Source organism: Cibotium barometz, chromosome 12 (genome assembly GCF_041138505.1).
Source record: "Cibotium barometz isolate CiBa-2024 chromosome 12, ASM4113850v1, whole genome shotgun sequence".
In the NCBI taxonomy this organism is placed as follows: domain Eukaryota; kingdom Viridiplantae; phylum Streptophyta; class Polypodiopsida; order Cyatheales; family Cibotiaceae; genus Cibotium; species Cibotium barometz.
The window spans coordinates 59047247-59067519 of NC_141057.1; the positions used below are offsets into that span (position 1 = coordinate 59047247).

Here is a 20273-nt window from a genome sequence, read left to right on the forward strand (position 1 = left end):
AATGGCTGGTACAGCCGGTACGGTGGCTGGTATAGCAAGTACAAAGGCTGGTACAACAAGTACAATGGCTAGAAATCATAATAAATGATTAAATACCCTTGCCTTCAATATTTCTTCGCGATGGAAGCCTCCAAAACAGTCCCCAACAGCCGGTATTCTTCATGGGCAGCCTTCAAGTGAGAGAGAAAGAGAGTAGCCATCATTAGGGCAGCCTGTAACAGTGGTAGAGGCTAGTGTGCAGCAAGAGAGCCTCTATTAATGAAGAGAGAGGGCTCCAATTTATAGATTTGGGCCTCCCACGAGCTAAAATGGCAAGAGAAGGCTACAATGACAAGTGGAGAGCCACACAATAGCTGAAGTGACAAGTGTGAGGCCACTTGTCTCACTTTGATCCACTTTCTAACAAGTGTCAAGCCACTTGTCTCACTTTGGTCCACTTTCTTGCCACATGTCCCAATCTAAGAGATGGGACCTTCCATAAACTTTATCTCTAAAAATATCCCAACTCGTAGACATTCTGTCATAGGCACTTTGCCAACTCTTGGTATCTGCTCAATTCCACATGTAATGACGCGAACAGAATTTCCATCGGAGTCGGCCAAAAATAGCAACTCTCCTAAATTTTAGGAGTGTGGTCCTTTGTATTCTAGGATAATCCCCCATTCCCAAAGCTTGTAATTTCCAAATATTTAGACATCCTGGAGTCCACCAGACCCCTTTCATACTAGGAAATGTCCAAGCTGGTGACATCCTCCCCAGCTTCTTAAAAGTTGTCCGCAACTTTAAGCTTCAAGCCATATATTCAAGATATAATCATGTCCCATCAAGTGGACGAGACAAGACAGTCTCAAAAATCCAATATAACTGAAGAATCCATGTCCCAAAGAAATGGGTGAGACAAAACAGTCCCATAAGTCCAGATATCATAATCCATGTCCCAAGTAAATGGGCGAGACAAAATAAGTCTCCTGCCAATAAGGCATCGGTCCACATGACCCTTGGCATAGATATTAGTTCCGTGCCAACCAAGCATCATGTCCACTTTACCACTTGCACTCCGTGTTGATACTCTGACCACACACATTGGATGAGAGGTGGGCTCAAGTAACAAGATAAAACAATCACTCGCAGGCATAGATAACCTGGTGTTCCATAAGCATTTCTGCTACACATAGTTTATAGGCATTTCGGCTACCAACTCACACTACCCTCTCAAGTGCCCATGTTCCCTTCCATCTACTCTCTATTGTTCCACCCACACATGGTAGAAACAATCTTCAAGAGAGCACGTAGGACAAGAGAACACTACACACGGTATGTTGTGCTTTATCCATAAAAGCATCATATCCATGAGATATCCAAAGATTTCTTCTCTATAAACTCCGACAGATTCGTCCATAGAAATTGCTTGTGAAGCCCAATATCTATATAAATCTCGTCCAAGAAAGAAATCTCCATAGATATAATCCATCCCAATAAAGCGAGCCAATAAACAATGTTTCCCTGAAACCATCTCAAGGCAAACAATACCACCTTTCTCCTTGCATAGCTATGCAAGGGTTAGTGAACATCAAAAACACTTCATAGTAAATAGCCAAAGCACCAACTTTGCAAACTCAAAGTATACTTAGCTTTTCTTTGCCAGGTTGGTCATGAAGCCAAAAGAAATATCTCCTCACCATATCCTTAAGATATCCCGAGATATATCTCCATATAGCTTGCTTGTAAGCTTGATAATATAATCCACAATATCCATATGGAAAGAGTGCTAAACGTATGCACATAAAGCCAACTTCACACTTCCAAGATAAAATTTTGTGAATTCATAAATCCTTAGATCAACAAGCTGTCTACTGCTCATGCTCTTGCTTCATAAGCTATGAAGCGGCTGGCCATGCTTAACAGCAATGATGGTAAGTGTGGTCCCCACTTGAGATCTTTTCTCTTCCTTATTGATAGAAGGAAGCCTCCGCTTCCAAGAAAGCCTATGCTCTGATACCAATGAAACTCGCAGCAGGTGCCCGGGAGACTAGGGCCTTTGACACACTTGTTGATACCATCAATGCATATTAAAACATTTAAATATGGCCACAGCCTTAACATATATCCATCATCATCACTTTGCATGAAACGACAAAACATCCACTAATGCTGAAAGTGGAGCTTGCACGTGTGATACCGCATAGAGGCCGGAATGGGCCGACCCCCCTCCCTTGGAGTATTTTATTACCCAAGGAGAATAATATCATGTACAAGCTTTGAGGGCCTTACTCTCCCCACAGGAGATGCCGGATTATCCATATACAAATGCCATAACACAGCCCAACACGAGGCAACCGAGCCGGAACGTAGGCTGTAGAAATGCCAAGCCAACAACATAATCCATATACCTCCGTGTGTGTATTGATTCTTCCCCAAAAACCACGGGTCTTCATGCAATAGAGCTGGTACAGCAAGGACAACTCTCCATTCAGCCGGTACAGCAAGTACAATAGTTGGTACATCCGGTACAATGGCTGGTACAGTCTTTACAGTGGCTGGTATAGCCGGTACGATGGCTGGTACAACAAGTACAAAGGCTGGTACAACAAGTACAATGGCTACAAATCATAATAAATGATTAAATACCCTTGCCTTCAATATTTCTTCGCGATGGAAGCCTCCAAAACAGTCCCCAACAGCTGGTATTCTTCATGGGCAGCCTTCAAGTGAGAGAGAAAGAGAGTAGCCATCATTAGGGCAACCTGTAACAGTGGTAGAGGCTAGTGTGCAGCAAGAGAGCCTCTATTAATGAAGAGAGAGGGCTCCAATTTATAGATTTGGGCCTCCCATGAGCTAAAATGGCAAGAGAAGACTACAATGACAAGTGGAGAGCCACACAATAGCTGAAGTGACAAGTGTGAGGCCACTTGTCTCACTTTGATCCACTTTCTAACAAGTGTCAGGCCACTTCTCACTTTGATCCACTTTCTAACAAGTGTCAGGCCACTTGTCTCACTTTGGTCCACTTTCTTGCCACATGTCCAAATCTAAGAGATGGGACCTTCCATAAACTTTATCTCTAAAAATATCCCAACTGGTAGACATTCTGTCATAGGCACTTTGCCAACTCTTGGTATTTGCTCAATTCCACATGTAATGACGTGAACAGAATTTCCATCGGAGTCCAGCCAAAAATAGCAACTCTCCTAAATTTTAGGAGTGTGGTCCTTTGTATTCTAGGATAATCCCCCATTCCCAAAGCTTGTAATTTCCAAATATTTAGATATCCTAGAGTCCACCAGACCCCTTTCATATTGGGAAACCCCTTTCATACTGGGAAATGTCCAGGCTGGTGACACCTGGACGTCCTGAGGCGATGTTGGAGCCACTTCCATCTTCTTATGTGGGAGAGAACCCCTTGCTCTTGCCAGTTGAAGCCCAAAACTCCATTTGCTCCTTTGATGATGGATGTCATTCTTCCCAAGAAAACTCATGAGTAAATCATGTATGCCTTGCAAATGCAAGATGCTTAGACTAACTATCTTTACTAGACTGCTAGGATGACTACTATGCTCATGCAAACCATGTGCAACCCTATATGCTATGCAAGAATGCAGATGGATGGGTTACTAATGCATTACTAAGGGGAAAACCCTAAGGAAGGCCTGCTAGGATGACTACTATGCTGATGCAAGCCATGTGCAACCCTATATGCTATGCAAGAATGCAGATGGATGGATTACCGATGCATGCCTAAGGGGAAAACCCTAAGGATGGCCTACAAGATCTTAAGGACTGGATTTAACAGAGTGGAAGCGACTAACATGCTGACTTACTGAATGACCTTTGGAATGAACATGAACTAAGGCTGGTTACCCTATAACGCTCTGATACCAATGTGACATGCGAAAGATTGATCGTAGTAAAACAACCTTAGGCTTAACTAAACTGCACTTAGAATACGTAAGAGATAGACAATGGTGTCAATGCGATGCAATGCAATGCAGCTATATTAAATGCGATGGCTACAATGAGATCTATTGATAGATCTATGCTGGTCCTAAATGAATATCCTTTCTCGTGAAGAGAGAGATATGCTGATGAAGATGACGACTGAATGTCGATGAAGGCTGAATGTTGATGATGACTAAATGCTCCTTTCTCCAATGCCGAGGTCCACCCTTGGAATGCTAGTTTTCCTCTCTGTAGGAGAAGGAGATGAACTGATTGCTGAATGCTTAATTGTATGCTGAATGCTGGATATGCTGATGATCCCTCTTGCTCCATAGGCTGGAAACACTGAGGAGTAGGAAGCTATGACTAAAGGAATGATGCGCTTCTATGTATACTGAGTGAATTATGCTGCTGGTCAGCCAGTGTACTGCAGTCAGCCAGCCTGTCTGGGACCTCACGACTTCATAAATGCCTAATATGCTGCTGTCAGCTGCTGATAATTACCAGGACTAGCAATAAAGCCTAGTCAGCTGTTGTAATACTCCTGTCGGCTGGTTCCACAAGCCCTGACCTGATGGGATGCATGCACTAAATGCCCTGAATGCTTCATGTACTGCTGTAGGTGCTGTTAACAGTCCCATACCATGCTGTAAATGCTTGAATGCCTTTGCTTAATGCTCATGAATACTATCTGCTTAATGCTTATGAATGCCTAGAATGCCATGTCACTTGTACACCAACTGGGTGTGATATGCTTATGTGCTGCTGGTCAGTGGGCTTCATGCTGTCGGCCTGTTTCATTTGGACAAATAATGCTATTTACGGTATTTAATGCTGCGCTGAACATATCCTGTGCCTTTTCAATGCTGGCCGACTGATGGCTGTAGGCATCTAGTGCTGACTGACCACAGATCTGGGGCATCTGTAAGCGCCTAGCTGCCTGGCTTTGGATGATGCACTTATGGGCTGGCCTTTGGCTAGCCCATAGACCTATTTCCCATGCAACTACATGCTATGGTTTGACTTCTATATGCCCTATCTCATGAATTTTCCAAGTGGGTAAGAGGACTAACACATGCAGACTCTCTATGGCTATGGAGACTAACCTACGTAGCTCGTGCTTGACATGTCCCGGATTGGGGCTCACAATGGGGTCACGGCATACAACAAATATTTCTAAAAAGGTAAATCCTATTGTATGAATGTTGTACTGATGTAGAGCGAGTGTGTCACATAGCACTCCAATGCAGGGTGCATGTGACAACAAGGGCAAGGGTGAGTCTTCATCCCAAAAGAAGGGCAAAGACAGGACACAAGACAGTGATTTAGATGATACTAGTGACTCGTCTAGGGCTCCCAGGGCGCTTCCGGCCCGAGAGGACCAGGATGGTGTTCTTCTCTAGCTATACTAGGCTTGTGGGCGGTTAGCAGCTCCTAATTTCGGTGCATGGGAACCGTGAGTCGGAGTTCCAAGCAGGAAAATCTGGCAAGACAAGGTTACCTTTGGTAGCTATGGATTGATTGTGTTTCAAATTCATTGCTTGGTGTAGCAAAGACTATGGACACTATGTGTGTCAAGTTCATTGTTCAAAGTTTTTAGAACGTGATGTGTTCACAGTCCACCATTGGGGAATAATGGGTGCGTTTTGTCCGACAACTCATCATTCTATATACTTGGAGTTCACTACACATTGGTGTGGGACTTCGGAGCCAAGCAGATTTCTTTGTTGTTCAAGGTGACATTTTGTTTCGAGGAGCCAAGTTGATATGTGCTCTTTCCGAGGTGTATCTGGTATAGCGTAATACTAGAGTGTCCATGGTTGCATCTTCATCAACTGATCTTCTTCAGACTTTTGCACACTATGAGCTGCAAAGGGGGTGTTAGAATTTTGTGTATCTGGTGTTGTGGGAACATGGCCTTTTATTGGCGCACATGTATTTTTCCATGTTTTATGAGTCGTGGGTCGGTCAGCTTCATGGTGCTAGTCGGCCAACTACACGGCCTCCTTTATGAAGGCCTCGTCTTCTCACTCTTGTATCCAATCCTAAAGCACATTGTAATGCCCATTTGCTGGCTATTGCCATCGTAAGCCTCTTGCTAATCAATAAGGTGATCTTGTCTGCAATCGCTCTCTCTCTCTCTCTCTCTCTCTCTCTCTCTCTCTCTCTCTCTCTTTGTCTATGCTTCCGCCTATGCACACTCTAACATAACCAAGGGGAGTAAAATACTAAGCAATGAGGATAGGATCGAGTATGTACCTTCATAAGATTAGAATATGTCCGCCAATGAGGTGACAACCCAATTGGTGAATGTGTTTGCTTAGGACCTGGAGGTCCTGGGTTCAAAATGTTGGAAGAAGTCGTCTCCTCCTGCTACCAGGTAGCATGGGTATTATCCCATATGTTATGTGAAGGGTTAAAAACCCTTAGTATTAAGGGTCAAAAGACCCTTAGGCCTCCCACATCCCTCCACCACCCTTTACGCGTGAGAGGGTTGAGGGATCGGAGGGCTCTGTGGGAGGCTCGGCCAACTGGGCCATTTCGTGCGCTACTCGATCTCTCAACATGGTATCAGAGCGGGTCGCTCTCCTCGCCTTGCTCTGCTCGTCGTCTGCTCCCGCTTGTGTGTACACGTTGCTGGGCTGAACCAAGCCAAGCTCTTCGTAAAGCCTCTGCGCCCAAGCTCGCCATGGCCCCTGACCAAGCTGCTGTTGCCATGGCCAAGCCAATGCTGCCCCTGAGCCTAAGCCGCTGTCAAGCCTCTGAGCCAAGCCATCGTACTCGCTGCAGCCTTTCTCATGATCACCAAGGAGCCGAAGTCGACGCCAGGGGAGGTGTTGGAAGAAGCCGTCTCCTCCTGCTGCCACATAGCATGGGTATTATCCCATATGTTATGTGAAGGGTTAAAAACCCTTAGTATAAGGGTCAAAAGACCCTTAGGCCTCCCACATCCCTTCACCACCCTTTACGGGTGAGTGGGTTGAGGGATCGGAGGGCTCTGTGGGAGGCTTGGCCAGCTGGCCATTTCGTGCGCTGCTCGATCTCTCAACACAAAACCCCACAAGGTGCTTCCTCGACGGCATCGCCTACGGGTGGTGAAAAATGGTAACTACGGGAGGACCTTGGGCCTAAGGCTAGTCAGAAAAAAAAAAGATTGGAAAATGTCCAACGTGAATGATTGCACTTTTTTAACAACAAACAACCACAAACAAGGAAATCAGTTGAGAAAGTTTTGCAAAGAATACAAGGACATAAAGAAAAACTACAAAATTTCTGAAAATTCAAAAACTGTTAACTATTTAACTATTTAAACAAGAAAGTTGTTTAAATAGTAAAACTACAAAATTTCTGAAAATTCAAAAACTGTTAACTATTTAAACAACTACAAAATTTCTGAAAATTCAAAAACTGTTAACTATTTAAACAAGAAAGTTGTAGGGTAAGGTTACGATTTGATAGGTGCAACTAAGCTAAGGTGGATGGAAGATATCCATGGTGTGTGTGTAGAGAGAGAGGGGGAGAAAGAGATTTGTGACAAGCTCAAGAGACAGAGAGTATTGCATGACTAAATGATAAATTAGATTGATAGAAATTATTGATACTCACCAAGTATAATGCTTTTGTAAGCTTGCAGCCTTATAACAATAACCCTTTTAGGGGCTGTTCACACAGAGACACACACACACACACACACACACACACACACAAATAGAAGTTCAAACACACAAGGGGACACACAGACACACACACACACACACACACACAAATAGAAGTTCAAACACACAAGGGGACATACACACATGAGACTCCAAATCCCAACAACCCCCCCTTCGGAGCAAAGGTGCAGATGCTTGAGAAGACCTTCAATAGCCATGGTGATTTGAGCTCTAAACTCCACCACGTCGTACAAAAGAACACAATGTGCCAACACTTGAAACTCTCCTCTCATGCCTAATAGAAGAGCTTGATCACACATGAGTGTGCCTACATCAGTCTACCCAAAGACAAATCCCCTTGCTCTATGCAAGGTATGACACGAAACGAGACCTTCTATAACATTAAGGCATTACAAAATGGAAACATACATAGAGAAGATTTAATTCAGTTTTTGGGGGTGGGGGGAACTTCGTGGGTAAAGAACCCATGACTCAAACACAAAAATAGGGAAAGTAATTTTTTTTGGGAAGTTCACAAACTTCCCCTTGTACTTCGGTGAAGAATGACCTCTCTTGGCAATGTTTCCATGCCACTGCTCCTGCCATGGCACAATAGGAACTTCAAATCAATGTAGGAGGCTTTAACTTGGAAAAGCCCCAAATTTTGGATGCTGCAGGTGGTCCTATATGATGCAGACGGCTACTTTTTGCAAAATCCCAAAATTTTTGTGATTGAAAGAGCTCAAATGTGATGATTTTTACCTGATGTCTGAAAAACCATAATTTTTGCTGGTGTGGCAGCCTGCGGGTACAGCTGACGTGGCAGTGCTGCACAGCTGACAGACGAGGTGCCAGCATGTACGAGTGCGAGTACAGCAGAGCTACGTGCAGGTACAGCATCAATAGAACCGTGCTCAGGGACAGCAGTGTATGAAGGAGGCTGTCAGCAACAGCAACAGCAGCAAACAGGGCAACAACGGCACTCAGGAGCAGCAGCAGGCTCCCCAAAAGTTATTCACGTGTTTTGGATTTTTTTACTTTTTGTCTAGATGGGGCAGAAAAAGTTTCCCTCCATCAATTTCGACAATAAGCCTTGCCTGTAAACATCACCTTTTTGACCCTGAAATATATGGCCCTCTTAGTTCACCATTACCATTCAGGATAAAATCATAAGGTTGTTTCAGTACGTCATTGGAAGGTGTTCTAAGCAAGCCCGAATTATTAACAATTCAGCACTTACCCAAACAACAGAGATGTATAACACAGGCTTTTGCACTTCATTTTGATTTTTCATTCATGTACTTTGGTTTAGTCAGCATCACTGTGTAGCGAAGACTTTTCAGCCATACCTAAAACAACATGTCACTCGTTCTGAGATATCTTTCCAGGCCCTGAACGTCTGAAAAGAATTGGTCATGTCAACTGCTCTACATCATACCAAAAGCACCTTGTCACACTTTTTTCGCACTTGGCAGATACAATCACAAAAGTCTTGCTGGAGCTGAGATCTGAACTTTATATTCTTTACATGAGGGGCTTAGAGGTCTAGCACATAGCATGTCACATGCACTCTGCACTTAGTGCATGGTGACAAGATGGCTCATCATCAGAAGTGCATCATTTGTACAGTTTTAGAACCCAGTAGGATGATATTTGTCGTACGCCGTGACCCCATTGTACATCCTCAGTCCAGGATAAGTCAGGCACGAGCTACGTAGGTCATTCCTCAGCCTTAGTGGGTCAGTCAGTCAGTCAAGTCCCTTAACCCACTTGGAGAGAATCATTCATGCATGTAGAGTCAGTAGAAGCCTTAGGGTTTGCATCAGAAAGCACTCTGCATCTTGCATAACATGCATACATATGCCTGTGCATCATTTAGAACATCCCCAAAGCCTTAGGGAATTTACTGGGATTTATCTGGTATTTTTCCCATATTTATTAGTATTTATTTATCATTATTTGCATTATTGGGCATTTATAAATATTAAGTTTATTAAATGACCAACCCCCAGTTAGTATAAATAGGCTTGCCTAGAGCCTCTTTTGCTCATTCAGTCTTCATTGTGCTAAGAGCTCTCCTCTCTCTCTTTCTCTCAGCATAAGACTAATCCATGCCCTAGTGCCCATAAGCTTTCTTCTCCAGCCCTTGAGAACCATAGCTTCAGTCCAGCCCTAGGTGTTTGTCCTCAGCCTCTACTCAGCCTGAATTCAGCATCAGTTCATGCCATAGATTCAGCATCCTCTTCATCTCAGTTCAACGCCTGAATCCAGCAGATTGCAGCCTGTTTCACCTGCGTTTTCTGATCCAGCAAGTACAGAAGTGCTGCGTTTTGCTCCAGCCACAGTAGCAGCCCTGAAATCACCTGTTGCTGCTGCGTTTCAGTCCACAGCATCCTCCACAGACCTGCGTTTCTGTCCACAGCAGAAGCCAGCCCTGAAGCAACAGTTTACAACAGTTTCCAGCATTGAAACAGTTGTTTGCATCAGTATCCAGCATTCTCTGCATCATCAGCACATTCAGCAGTCATCTGGTGAAGGTAACTCAGCATTCATATGTGTTTTCAGCATTCTAACAGTGTGTAGAACAGTCCACCTTCTTCTTCTTTGAGCCTCAGGTGTGCAGCCCTTCCTCATGCCCTTGGGAGGAGTGCATAGGCTCAAGATCAAGTCATCGAGGTGTTTCTACAGCAGTGTACAGATCAGCCCTACTCCGATCCTCCGAGATCTTGCGTTTGGCTTATCTACAGTCCAAAGTCATTCTCTCTAAAGTAATAAAGCAAATACTATCTCGTTATCGGGATAGGGGGCCCTTCAGTGGGTAATTCGGGACCCAATCTGGTGTACAGTGTTCATATCTCTCTCTCATCTCTTTAAAGTTTGAAGTAAATGAAATGGATTGCTAAACTCACGAAACTCAGGATACAGAAGACGGTGTGAGCATATTGTGTGACAGGATCAACCAATACAAAGACTTCCGCTGCATATCACATTGGTATCAGATTCAGATAGTCCACACACACCGTATCCTAGCGTGGGGGCATCCTCGGATGGTTAGATTGCGTTCCGGCACGACCACCGACTTCAGCATCATGTCTACAGGAGAGAGTACTCATCAGCCGGAAGACGTCTCCCCCGAAGGAGACCTTGCTCTTCCGCCTACAGCAGACACCATAGCTCTTCTAAGAGCTCAGAACCAGCTACTCATGGAGCGTCTCCAACTCTTGGAGGCAGCAGCAACACGTCCTTCTACACCTCCAGCAGCACCCGACTACATCTCCCTCTTCTTTCAGATGGAACAACAAAGGAGAGAGGACGAGGCCCGACGGAGAAGAGAAAAAGAAGAAAGACGGGACTATGAGGAAGCCCAACGCAGGATCGAAGAAGACCGGCGTCAGGCTGAACTCGCCGCTCGGGAACACCAACGTGAGCTTGATCGAGAACGTATGTTACTCGAACACCAACGGGAAAAGGAGGCCATACACTTGAGGTATCAGCAGCTCTCCTCAGTCTCCCCAGTCATAGGTGTCACCAGCCAGCATCCCGCAACAGCAGCTTCAACCACCATCATTCGCAGTCAACCGAATTTCAGCAAGTATGATGGTAAGTGTGATCATTCTTCAGTTAATCAATTTGTTCATCAATTTAATGCTCATTTTCCATTAGCTAGGATCACAGACCCACAAGACAAAGTCCACTTAGCGGCTCCCCATCTCACTGGTGAGGCAGTCACTTGGTGGCAGCATTGGTCTAGTATTCATACTGACCAGGCCACAGGTGTCACAGCCTTTGACTGGGACATCTTTGTCCATGACCTGAAGACCAGATTTCTCCCGCCCCAGTACATGACCGGTCTGAAAGACGAGTTCTATGGACTCAGACAGAACGGTTCCCCAGTGCTTCAGTTTTCCGGTAAGGTTATTACTTTAGCACAGCAGTTAGGGTTATCTGAGCAGGCCAAGATGGAGCAATTCATTCGTGGATTGGACTCCAACATTCGGTTCACAGTTCGTAACTTTGAACCAAGTACATATGACCGGGCTCTGACTCTCGCTCAGAATGAAGAAATGAAGCTCAACGGGGGCAAGCCCAAGCAGACATCTCAGTCCAGTACCAAACCCCAGCAGCAGCAATCAGCTGCACAGTCAGGGAAAGGTACCGCATCTTCTAAAGATGCTAAGAAGGACAGCAGTAATAGCTCCAGTTCAGGGGGTAAGAAGGATAAAGAACCTAAGAAAACCCCTGATGAAAAGGCTAAAGCAGGCATTACTGGAGGTTATCTTCCTCCAGAGGAGCAAAAGAAGTACCAGTCAGAAAATAGATGTTTTTTCTGTCATATTATAGGGCATGGTAAGAAGGATTGCCACAAATGGCAAGCGGCACAAGCTGCCAAAGCTCCTTCTGCCACAGTTGCCACAGCTTCCCCAACTCCTCCAGCCCCGCCTACTACCTCAAATGCAGTTCAACTTTTACCTTCCATGCATCCTATACCATCCGTGGTATTTGATGCTAAGCAGGAGGGTGAGAGCGATGCTGCTCAGAAGAGCCTTATCCGAGCTTATGGCTCTGCCCAGGGCCGACAGTTTGTAGTCCTTTTCGATATGGGTAGTTCTGAAGACGCCATCTCTCCCCAGTTGGCTAATAAATTGAACTGCACATTAGTCCCATATCATCTGGATGTGGACGGGTTTACACCTGGTCTTCGCACCCACATTTCCCAGAAGGCACAGCAGTTTGCCTTTGAAGTTCAGAAGGCCTCATTTCAACGAGATTTCATCGTCTCCCCTCTGTTAGGGTGTGACATGATCTTAGGAATTCAGTGGTTCCGTCAGTATGAGCCTATTCCCGATTGGGGGCAGGACACTTTTACTATTTGTAAAGGTTTTCCTGAGCCTGTCATGATTCGTGGGGATAGAAGCATTCTTGGCATCCCATTGATTTCGCATCTCCAGGCCCGACGAGCTATCCGCAAGGGAGCAGAAGGAGCACTGCTTTATGTTCGTGCTCAAACAGCCTCTCCCTCATTAGTAGCATCCATTACATCTTCAGTCCCTCAGTTAGCAGACCTCCTATCCAGACACCAGGACATTATGCTTAGGGACGATCTCCCACCCAGTCTCCCACCCTCTCGCCTTGAGGACCATCACATTGATTTGGTCCCTGGATCAGACCCTCCGAGCAGGTTTCCCTATCGTCTTTCCAAGACTTTAGAGGGCGAGTTGGAAAAGCAGTTATCTGAGCTTCTCCGAGCCGGATTCATTCGGCCTTCTTCCTCCCCATTTGCTGCACCTATCCTATTTGTCCAAAAGAAGGACAAGTCTGCACGCCTTTGTGTAGACTACAGGGCATTAAACAAACTCACTATCAAGAACAAGTTTCCTATGCCCAGGATAGAGTACATTTTGGAGCGTTTAGACGGTGCTAAGTTTTTCACTAAGATCGATCTCAAGAGTGGTTACCATCAGGTCCGCATTTTTGAAGCTGACATTCCAAAAACAGCTTTCAGGACAGAGCGTGGTCACTACGAGTTCGTAGTCATGCCTTTTGGGCTTACAAACGCACCAGCAACGTTCAATAAGATGATGTCTAGGATTTTCGCAGTCCACATTGGGAAGTGTGTTTTCATATTCCTTGATGACATACTAGTCTTCTCAGCCACTGCGGAGCAGCATGAGAAAGATGTGGAGAAAGTCTTGCAACTTTTGCGAGATAATCAGCTCTACATAAATGCCAAAAAGTCTATCTTTGGTGTTAAGGAAGTTCAGTATTTGGGCTACATCATCGGTTCCGATGGGATTAGACTGGACCCCTCAAAGGTTCAAGAGATCTTAGATTGGGATATTCCTAAGACCGCCCAAGAAATCCGTTCATTCGTAGGTCTTTGTCAAGCCTATAGTACCCATGTGCATCAGTTTTCCAACCTTGCAGCACCTCTTACCGACTTGCTCAAGGGGGTGAAGACTCGCAAGCAGAAAGTCTCAGTTACAGGTAAGGCACTTGATGCATTCCGTGCACTCCAGAAAGCTGCCTCAGAAGCACCTGTATTAAAGTTAGCATCATGGGACGAACCTTTCGAGGTCATCACCGATGCCAGCAATGTAGCCATAGGTGCAGTCCTCCAGCAGGACAATAGACCCGTGGCTTATTACAGCAGAAAATTGGATGTCGCCGAAAAGAATTATTCGGTATATGACAAAGAGCTTTTGGGTGTGATCACAGCGCTTAAACATTGGAAGCCTTTTCTTTATGGACAGGCTTTCACAGTGAAAACAGACCACCAAGCACTTAAGTGGCTTCAGACTATGCCAAGTGCCCAGTGGAGTGATCGACAGGCCAGGTGGAGTCAAATCTTCCAACAGTTTGGAGGTATGATTGAATACATCCCTGGTAAGCATAACCCAGTAGCAGATGCTCTCAGTCGCAAGTCCAGCATCCAGGCAGTTCAAGAAGCTACCATTCTCGAAATCACGGGGAAGGACTTAGATAGTATGAAAGACCAATATGTCGACTCCCCTGAGTTTGGTACTCAGTATAGTTTGGCCCTCACTTCTGAGCCTGGCCACTATTCAGTACAAAACGGTTGGTTGTTCTACAAGAACCGTCTCTGTGTTACTCGAGAAAAGCGTTCCGCTCTTCTCCATGATGCCCATGACTCCTTAGTTGGAGGACATAGGGGTATCAACAGTACCCTCGAGAAATTAGAACGGTCCTTTTATTGGCCAAAGATGAGGCGTGATGTCTATGCACATGTCCAAGCCTGTAAGATTTGTCAAAAAGTCAAGGTTCCCCATACAAAGAAGGCAGGTTTACTTCAACCTTTGCCTATCCCCGACGGACCTTTCATCGACATATCTATGGACTTTGTAGGGCCTCTACCAGCATCCACTGGATCCCGTAACACTCAGTGTTTTACCATTGTGGATCGCTTTAGTAAGTTCTGCATGCTCATCCCATGCAAACATACGGCCACAGCCGAGGACGTAGCCCGTCTGTTTCTCAAGCATTGGTATCCAATTTGTGGTTTGCCTAGCACCATAACATCAGATAGAGATTCCAAGTTTACCTCGCATTTCTGGAGGGCATTATTTGAAAACTTTGGAACTAAGTTGCAGTTGTCTAGTGCATTCCATCCCCAGACAGATGGCCAGACAGAAATTTATAATCAATTGGCCTTTGATGTCCTCAAGTCATATTGTCATGACCAGCAGTCCAAATGGGAGCACTATCTTCCGTTGGTCCAAGCTATCTTGAACGACACGCATTCATCCAGTGTCGGACGGACTCCATATGAAGCAGCCTTTGGTCGCCGTTTTTCTTCTCTTTTGACGAGAATGGTGTCTCCATCTTTAGAGGCTAATAAAACCACGGAAGCATTTTCCGAGATCATTGAGTCAGTCAAAGACCGCTTGACCAAAGCTCAGGAAGCATATAGCAGACAGGCAAATAAATCTAGACGAGATGTCCACTTCAAGGAAGGGGATTGGGTCTATTTGCGTATCATGAAGCAGAGATTGAAACAAGTGGGCAAACGTTGTCCCAAGCTTTCTTTCCGTAGTTTTGGCCCTTTTCCAATAGTTAAGAAGATAAGTGATGTCTCAATGAAGTTAAAGTTGCCTGCCAGTTGGACAATGCATGATGTTTTCCATGTTTCTTGGCTAAAACCATATGTTGGTCCAGAAGTGTTTGATGTTTCAGATGAACAGCAGCCAGACGTGGTAGACGAGGCAGAAGTTATTGAGCCTGAGCAGATCCTTCTTCATCGATGGAAGCATGGTTCCGGTCGACGGATTCGTCAGTTCTATACGAAGTTCCGAGATCGAGGCACCCACGAAGCCGTATGGCTCGACGAGGAGTTCTTCCAGGAGTACCCCCAGTTATTGGCGGACTACTTGGAAGCCATGAACCTGCCGCCAAGCTAATCAGGAGGGAATGTCACATGCACTCTGCACTTAGTGCATGGTGACAAGATGGCTCATCATCAGAAGTGCATCATTTGTACAGTTTTAGAACCCAGTAGGATGATATTTGTCGTACGCCGTGACCCCATTGTACATCCTCAGTCCAGGATAAGTCAGGCACGAGCTACGTAGGTCATTCCTCAGCCTTAGTGGGTCAGTCAGTCAGTCAAGTCCCTTAACCCACTTGGAGAGAATCATTCATGCATGTAGAGTCAGTAGAAGCCTTAGGGTTTGCATCAGAAAGCACTCTGCATCTTGCATAACATGCATACATATGCCTGTGCATCATTTAGAACATCCCCAAAGCCTTAGGGAATTTACTGGGATTTATCTGGTATTTTTCCCATATTTATTAGTATTTATTTATCATTATTTGCATTATTGGGCATTTATAAATATTAAGTTTATTAAATGACCAACCCCCAGTTAGTATAAATAGGCTTGCCTAGAGCCTCTTTTGCTCATTCAGTCTTCATTGTGCTAAGAGCTCTCCTCTCTCTCTTTCTCTCAGCATAAGACTAATCCATGCCCTAGTGCCCATAAGCTTTCTTCTCCAGCCCTTGAGAACCATAGCTTCAGTCCAGCCCTAGGTGTTTGTCCTCAGCCTCTACTCAGCCTGAATTCAGCATCAGTTCATGCCATAGATTCAGCATCCTCTTCATCTCAGTTCAACGCCTGAATCCAGCAGATTGCAGCCTGTTTCACCTGCGTTTTCTGATCCAGCAAGTACAGAAGTGCTGCGTTTTGCTCCAGCCACAGTAGCAGCCCTGAAATCACCTGTTGCTGCTGCGTTTCAGTCCACAGCATCCTCCACAGACCTGCGTTTCTGTCCACAGCAGAAGCCAGCCCTGAAGCAACAGTTTACAACAGTTTCCAGCATTGAAACAGTTGTTTGCATCAGTATCCAGCATTCTCTGCATCATCAGCACATTCAGCAGTCATCTGGTGAAGGTAACTCAGCATTCATATGTGTTTTCAGCATTCTAACAGTGTGTAGAACAGTCCACCTTCTTCTTCTTTGAGCCTCAGGTGTGCAGCCCTTCCTCATGCCCTTGGGAGGAGTGCATAGGCTCAAGATCAAGTCATCGAGGTGTTTCTACAGCAGTGTACAGATCAGCCCTACTCCGATCCTCCGAGATCTTGCGTTTGGCTTATCTACAGTCCAAAGTCATTCTCTCTAAAGTAATAAAGCAAATACTATCTCGTTATCGGGATAGGGGGCCCTTCAGTGGGTAATTCGGGACCCAATCTGGTGTACAGTGTTCATATCTCTCTCTCATCTCTTTAAAGTTTGAAGTAAATGAAATGGATTGCTAAACTCACGAAACTCAGGATACAGAAGACGGTGTGAGCATATTGTGTGACAGGATCAACCAATACAAAGACTTCCGCTGCATATCACATAGCAGTCTCCTAAGAAGCACTGCAAGTTCACTGAGTAATAAATATGTTTATATATAAAGATATGTTTATATATTGAGACATTATCAAATCCAATGTTCCTAAGTTCTTCCAAGGGATAATCACACGACGGAGACTTTGCAATAACTTTGCAGTCTTCGTGCCTATAAAATCATACTGAGCAATATATCCCCCCCCACTTTTTCTTTTTCTTTTTAGCAGATGATGACAAGGAAAAAAATAGGGGGTTGCAAAACTAGTAAAATCTCAACCTTCAAGTTTTACTGCAAAGAAAAATAGGTACTTACTTTGGATGGTGCAGAAGGCATGTCAAAACGATTCTCACAACGTGAAGCATCACATGTATGTTCTGGAAAAGTTCCCAAGCACATCCTTGATTCCAATATGCGTGTTGCGGCAGCACATTTAATTGCTCCATGAAGTATCAAAACACCAAATGGAACCTCAACAACTGTGTCAATTGTCCTATTGATGTGCATGATCAACTTATTTTGAACACAGAATCCTGGCAACCAACATGATTTGCACTCAAAAGCACTAAAAGTGATGGTTGCAACCTGCATTTTGATTCCAGAATCCGATATCAACTCTCCAGTAAAACTGATACTTGATAGGTGGTTGTCTTCAACGAGAGAAAATGCCCTGCTAACCTGGACTGGCAGTAATCCAGAATTCACCAAATACACAGCCCATTTACTTTCCTGTTTTGTTTTGATCAACACTTCAAAGTTTGTTCTTGCATGGTTTTTAGCACCATCATTCTCTTTATTAATCCACTCTGTTTTCACAGGCACAACCAGCATCTCATAAAGCTGCATAGAATGGCGATATATTTTTAAGCACAAGGTCCCTATTAAATGCTCCCCATCATCAATTAGGATCCCCACGTCCACAATTGGGCTTAAAGAAAGGGGAGCAACAACCCAGATTCCTGTGGGTCTTATAGTGAGCCTGCTGAGACTAGAGCTTCTAGTCATGGAGACATACCTTTTGCAGAGTACCTCTTCACCCATTGCCTGAGAACAAGTAGAAAATCTATTGCTGGATTCTACCCATGCATAAGCTTCCTTGACAAAAAGCGGTTCATCAAAAGGATTGTAGAAGAAGATTGCATACTGCACTTCTGCCTTTGGAACAACCATCAGGCCTGAAAGAGGATGCAGCTTGTAAGGAGACGGAATCCCCTCTCCTAGAATTTCAACCAAGTATCCACCTACACTTGTCTGCAAAAGTACCATACCTTCTGCCTTACCACTACACGTAGGTATGTATACAACAGGTATTGAGAGAACACTATCCCGAGGAAAAACTGCTTCTTGAAAGCCAACTGTACAAAACTGTGTGTTACTACTGAAGGGCCTAAAAACAAATAGTCCTGTATTTTTTTGTGCATTAACTATAGTCAGAAATTTCAAAGAAGCCAAATAAAGAGCGTGAGAACCCCAGTCTAAAAGGGCAGACACAATCCACTCCTGTGATGAAGAAGCCTGAACAACAAATCGGGCTGCTGATTCAACTGGAGTGAATGTAATAAGTAAGACTTGCTGCACATGAGCCCAACTTTTTAAGAATGAGGCAAAGCACTCTAGAATGTAGGAATCTGATGACCTAGATTCAAGCTCCTCTTCTGCCACAGAAACTCCTGGGTCCACCGACTCTGCTGCTTCAAAGCCACCCATTAGGTCAACTTTGCCAACCTCTGGAGCCTTGAGAAACGATCCACTTCCACCTGGTGAGGGATCCTTTTGCCGGGTGGTTCTTGCAAGGCCATCACTCACTGTACGAGCAACTGGCCTTGATTCCTTGTCAGGGGCCATAACCCCAACCTCTGAGGAACCAAGGTTAGAATGGAGACATTTCACGTCTGTTCTGAATATGCTCTGCCCTGTGGCACCAATGCAAGGCATGCATAGCGCTAGCAATATAAACCAGGGAAAAATCAACTGGAACAGCTGCCATCCTTGCTTGCAGCACCACGATGTCCTGCATACGCATCCCAACATGTGTGTTAACTGGCGCAAGACAGTTGTAATCGAACCTCTGACCCACCCTATGGTAAACAAATTCCGGCCGCTACTTTAAACTTTCGTCTCGGTGCAAAACACAAAGCAAACAAAAGTATGCCTGCCGCAGGGCCTTTTGAGTATCAGTGAAGGTAAAAAGGACTACAGTTACATAAGGGTGGCAGCTGATCAGCGGCAGCAGTCAGTTTCCGCCCCGAGAAGACCGTGGAATTTCAAGAAACCGCAGTCCTCGCAAGTTTCGTTTGAGCTCAGGAGCTCAGCAAAGAAAAAGATGGAATCTTTGGAAGAAGCAACTGTTTGCTTTCTGTGCGTGGAAAGCAAGAAAGGGGAGAGGAGGTACCATGGGCATGCAGGCTTGTGCTTGAGATTGAAATGCCGCGCTCCGCAGAAAGAAGGGTAGTCCTCCTTAGCCGCCACCATCATCGTCGTCGTCGCCAACAACACCGTGATCGTTACCGTCGCCATCGCCTGGAGCTGGTGGGGGGCCAGGAAAAGGGTGTAGAGAGAGAAAAGGGAAACCCAGCTGTTCTCTCTCTCTCTCTCTCTCTCTCTCCCCTATAAAATAAAATGAATATGAATGGGGGAGGAGTGGTGGTGGCGAAAGACAGAAGCGAGCATAATAATTATTATTATTGCTGCTGCTTGCACTTGCAAACCATACATCAACTAAGAAGTTCACAAGATAAAAGAGTTGTGCCACGATAGATAAGTTACTACGTCTTTGCATATTAATTATTTTTTTTTGTTGGTGGTGCTTATTCACTCTGCATATTAATTAAGTTTGTTTTGTTGGTGGTGGAAAAAAATTAAAGATGGACTAAGGTCATAAACTTTTGGAAAAAAATAGAACCTTCGATGTATATAACTAAGGTCATAAACTTTAGGAAAAAAATAGAACCTTCGATGTTAATGACTAAGGGTCATACACATGAGGAAAAAAATAGAACCTTTGATGTATACGACTAAGGTCATAAACTTTAGAAAAAAACTAGAACCTTCGATGTTTATACGCACTCTTTTGGTATAACCGAAGTAATACATTACAGAGAAAAAAGAGAAGTAGATTTCGGGAAAAAGTTGACTTGTATAATACATCAAGTAGAACAACTTCATTACAAGCGGGGCACTATACTTTGAAAGTGAGTTTTATCAAAAAAGCTATAGACTTCTTCACTAAGGCCCACATATTTACACACTTCAGAAGATAGAGGTACAAAACTATGTCCTTCCATAATAGATCTTTTGAAGTCTATAGTCCTTTCCCACACGGAAAGAAATGA

General features: G+C 44.6%; 1 protein-coding gene across 2 annotated transcripts in view; it reads right to left on the reverse strand.

Annotated features, from left to right (window-relative positions):
• The window catches only part of LOC147633630 (uncharacterized), a 67042-nt gene extending 47464 nt beyond the window's left edge, over positions 1–19578 (reverse strand). The window contains exons 1-2 of one of the 2 annotated variants that reach the window (XM_086806774.1): positions 19334–19578; positions 17257–18952 (exon numbers count right to left, since the gene is read on the reverse strand). In XM_086806774.1, the coding sequence (XP_086662900.1) occupies positions 17257–18952; positions 19334–19458 (1821 nt within the window). In that variant the 5' untranslated portion in view covers positions 19459–19578. The remainder of the gene's footprint in view (positions 1–17256; positions 18953–19333) is intronic. The other variant, XM_086806773.1, reaches the window with a different exon arrangement.
• Between the last annotated feature and the right edge of the window lie 695 nt (positions 19579–20273).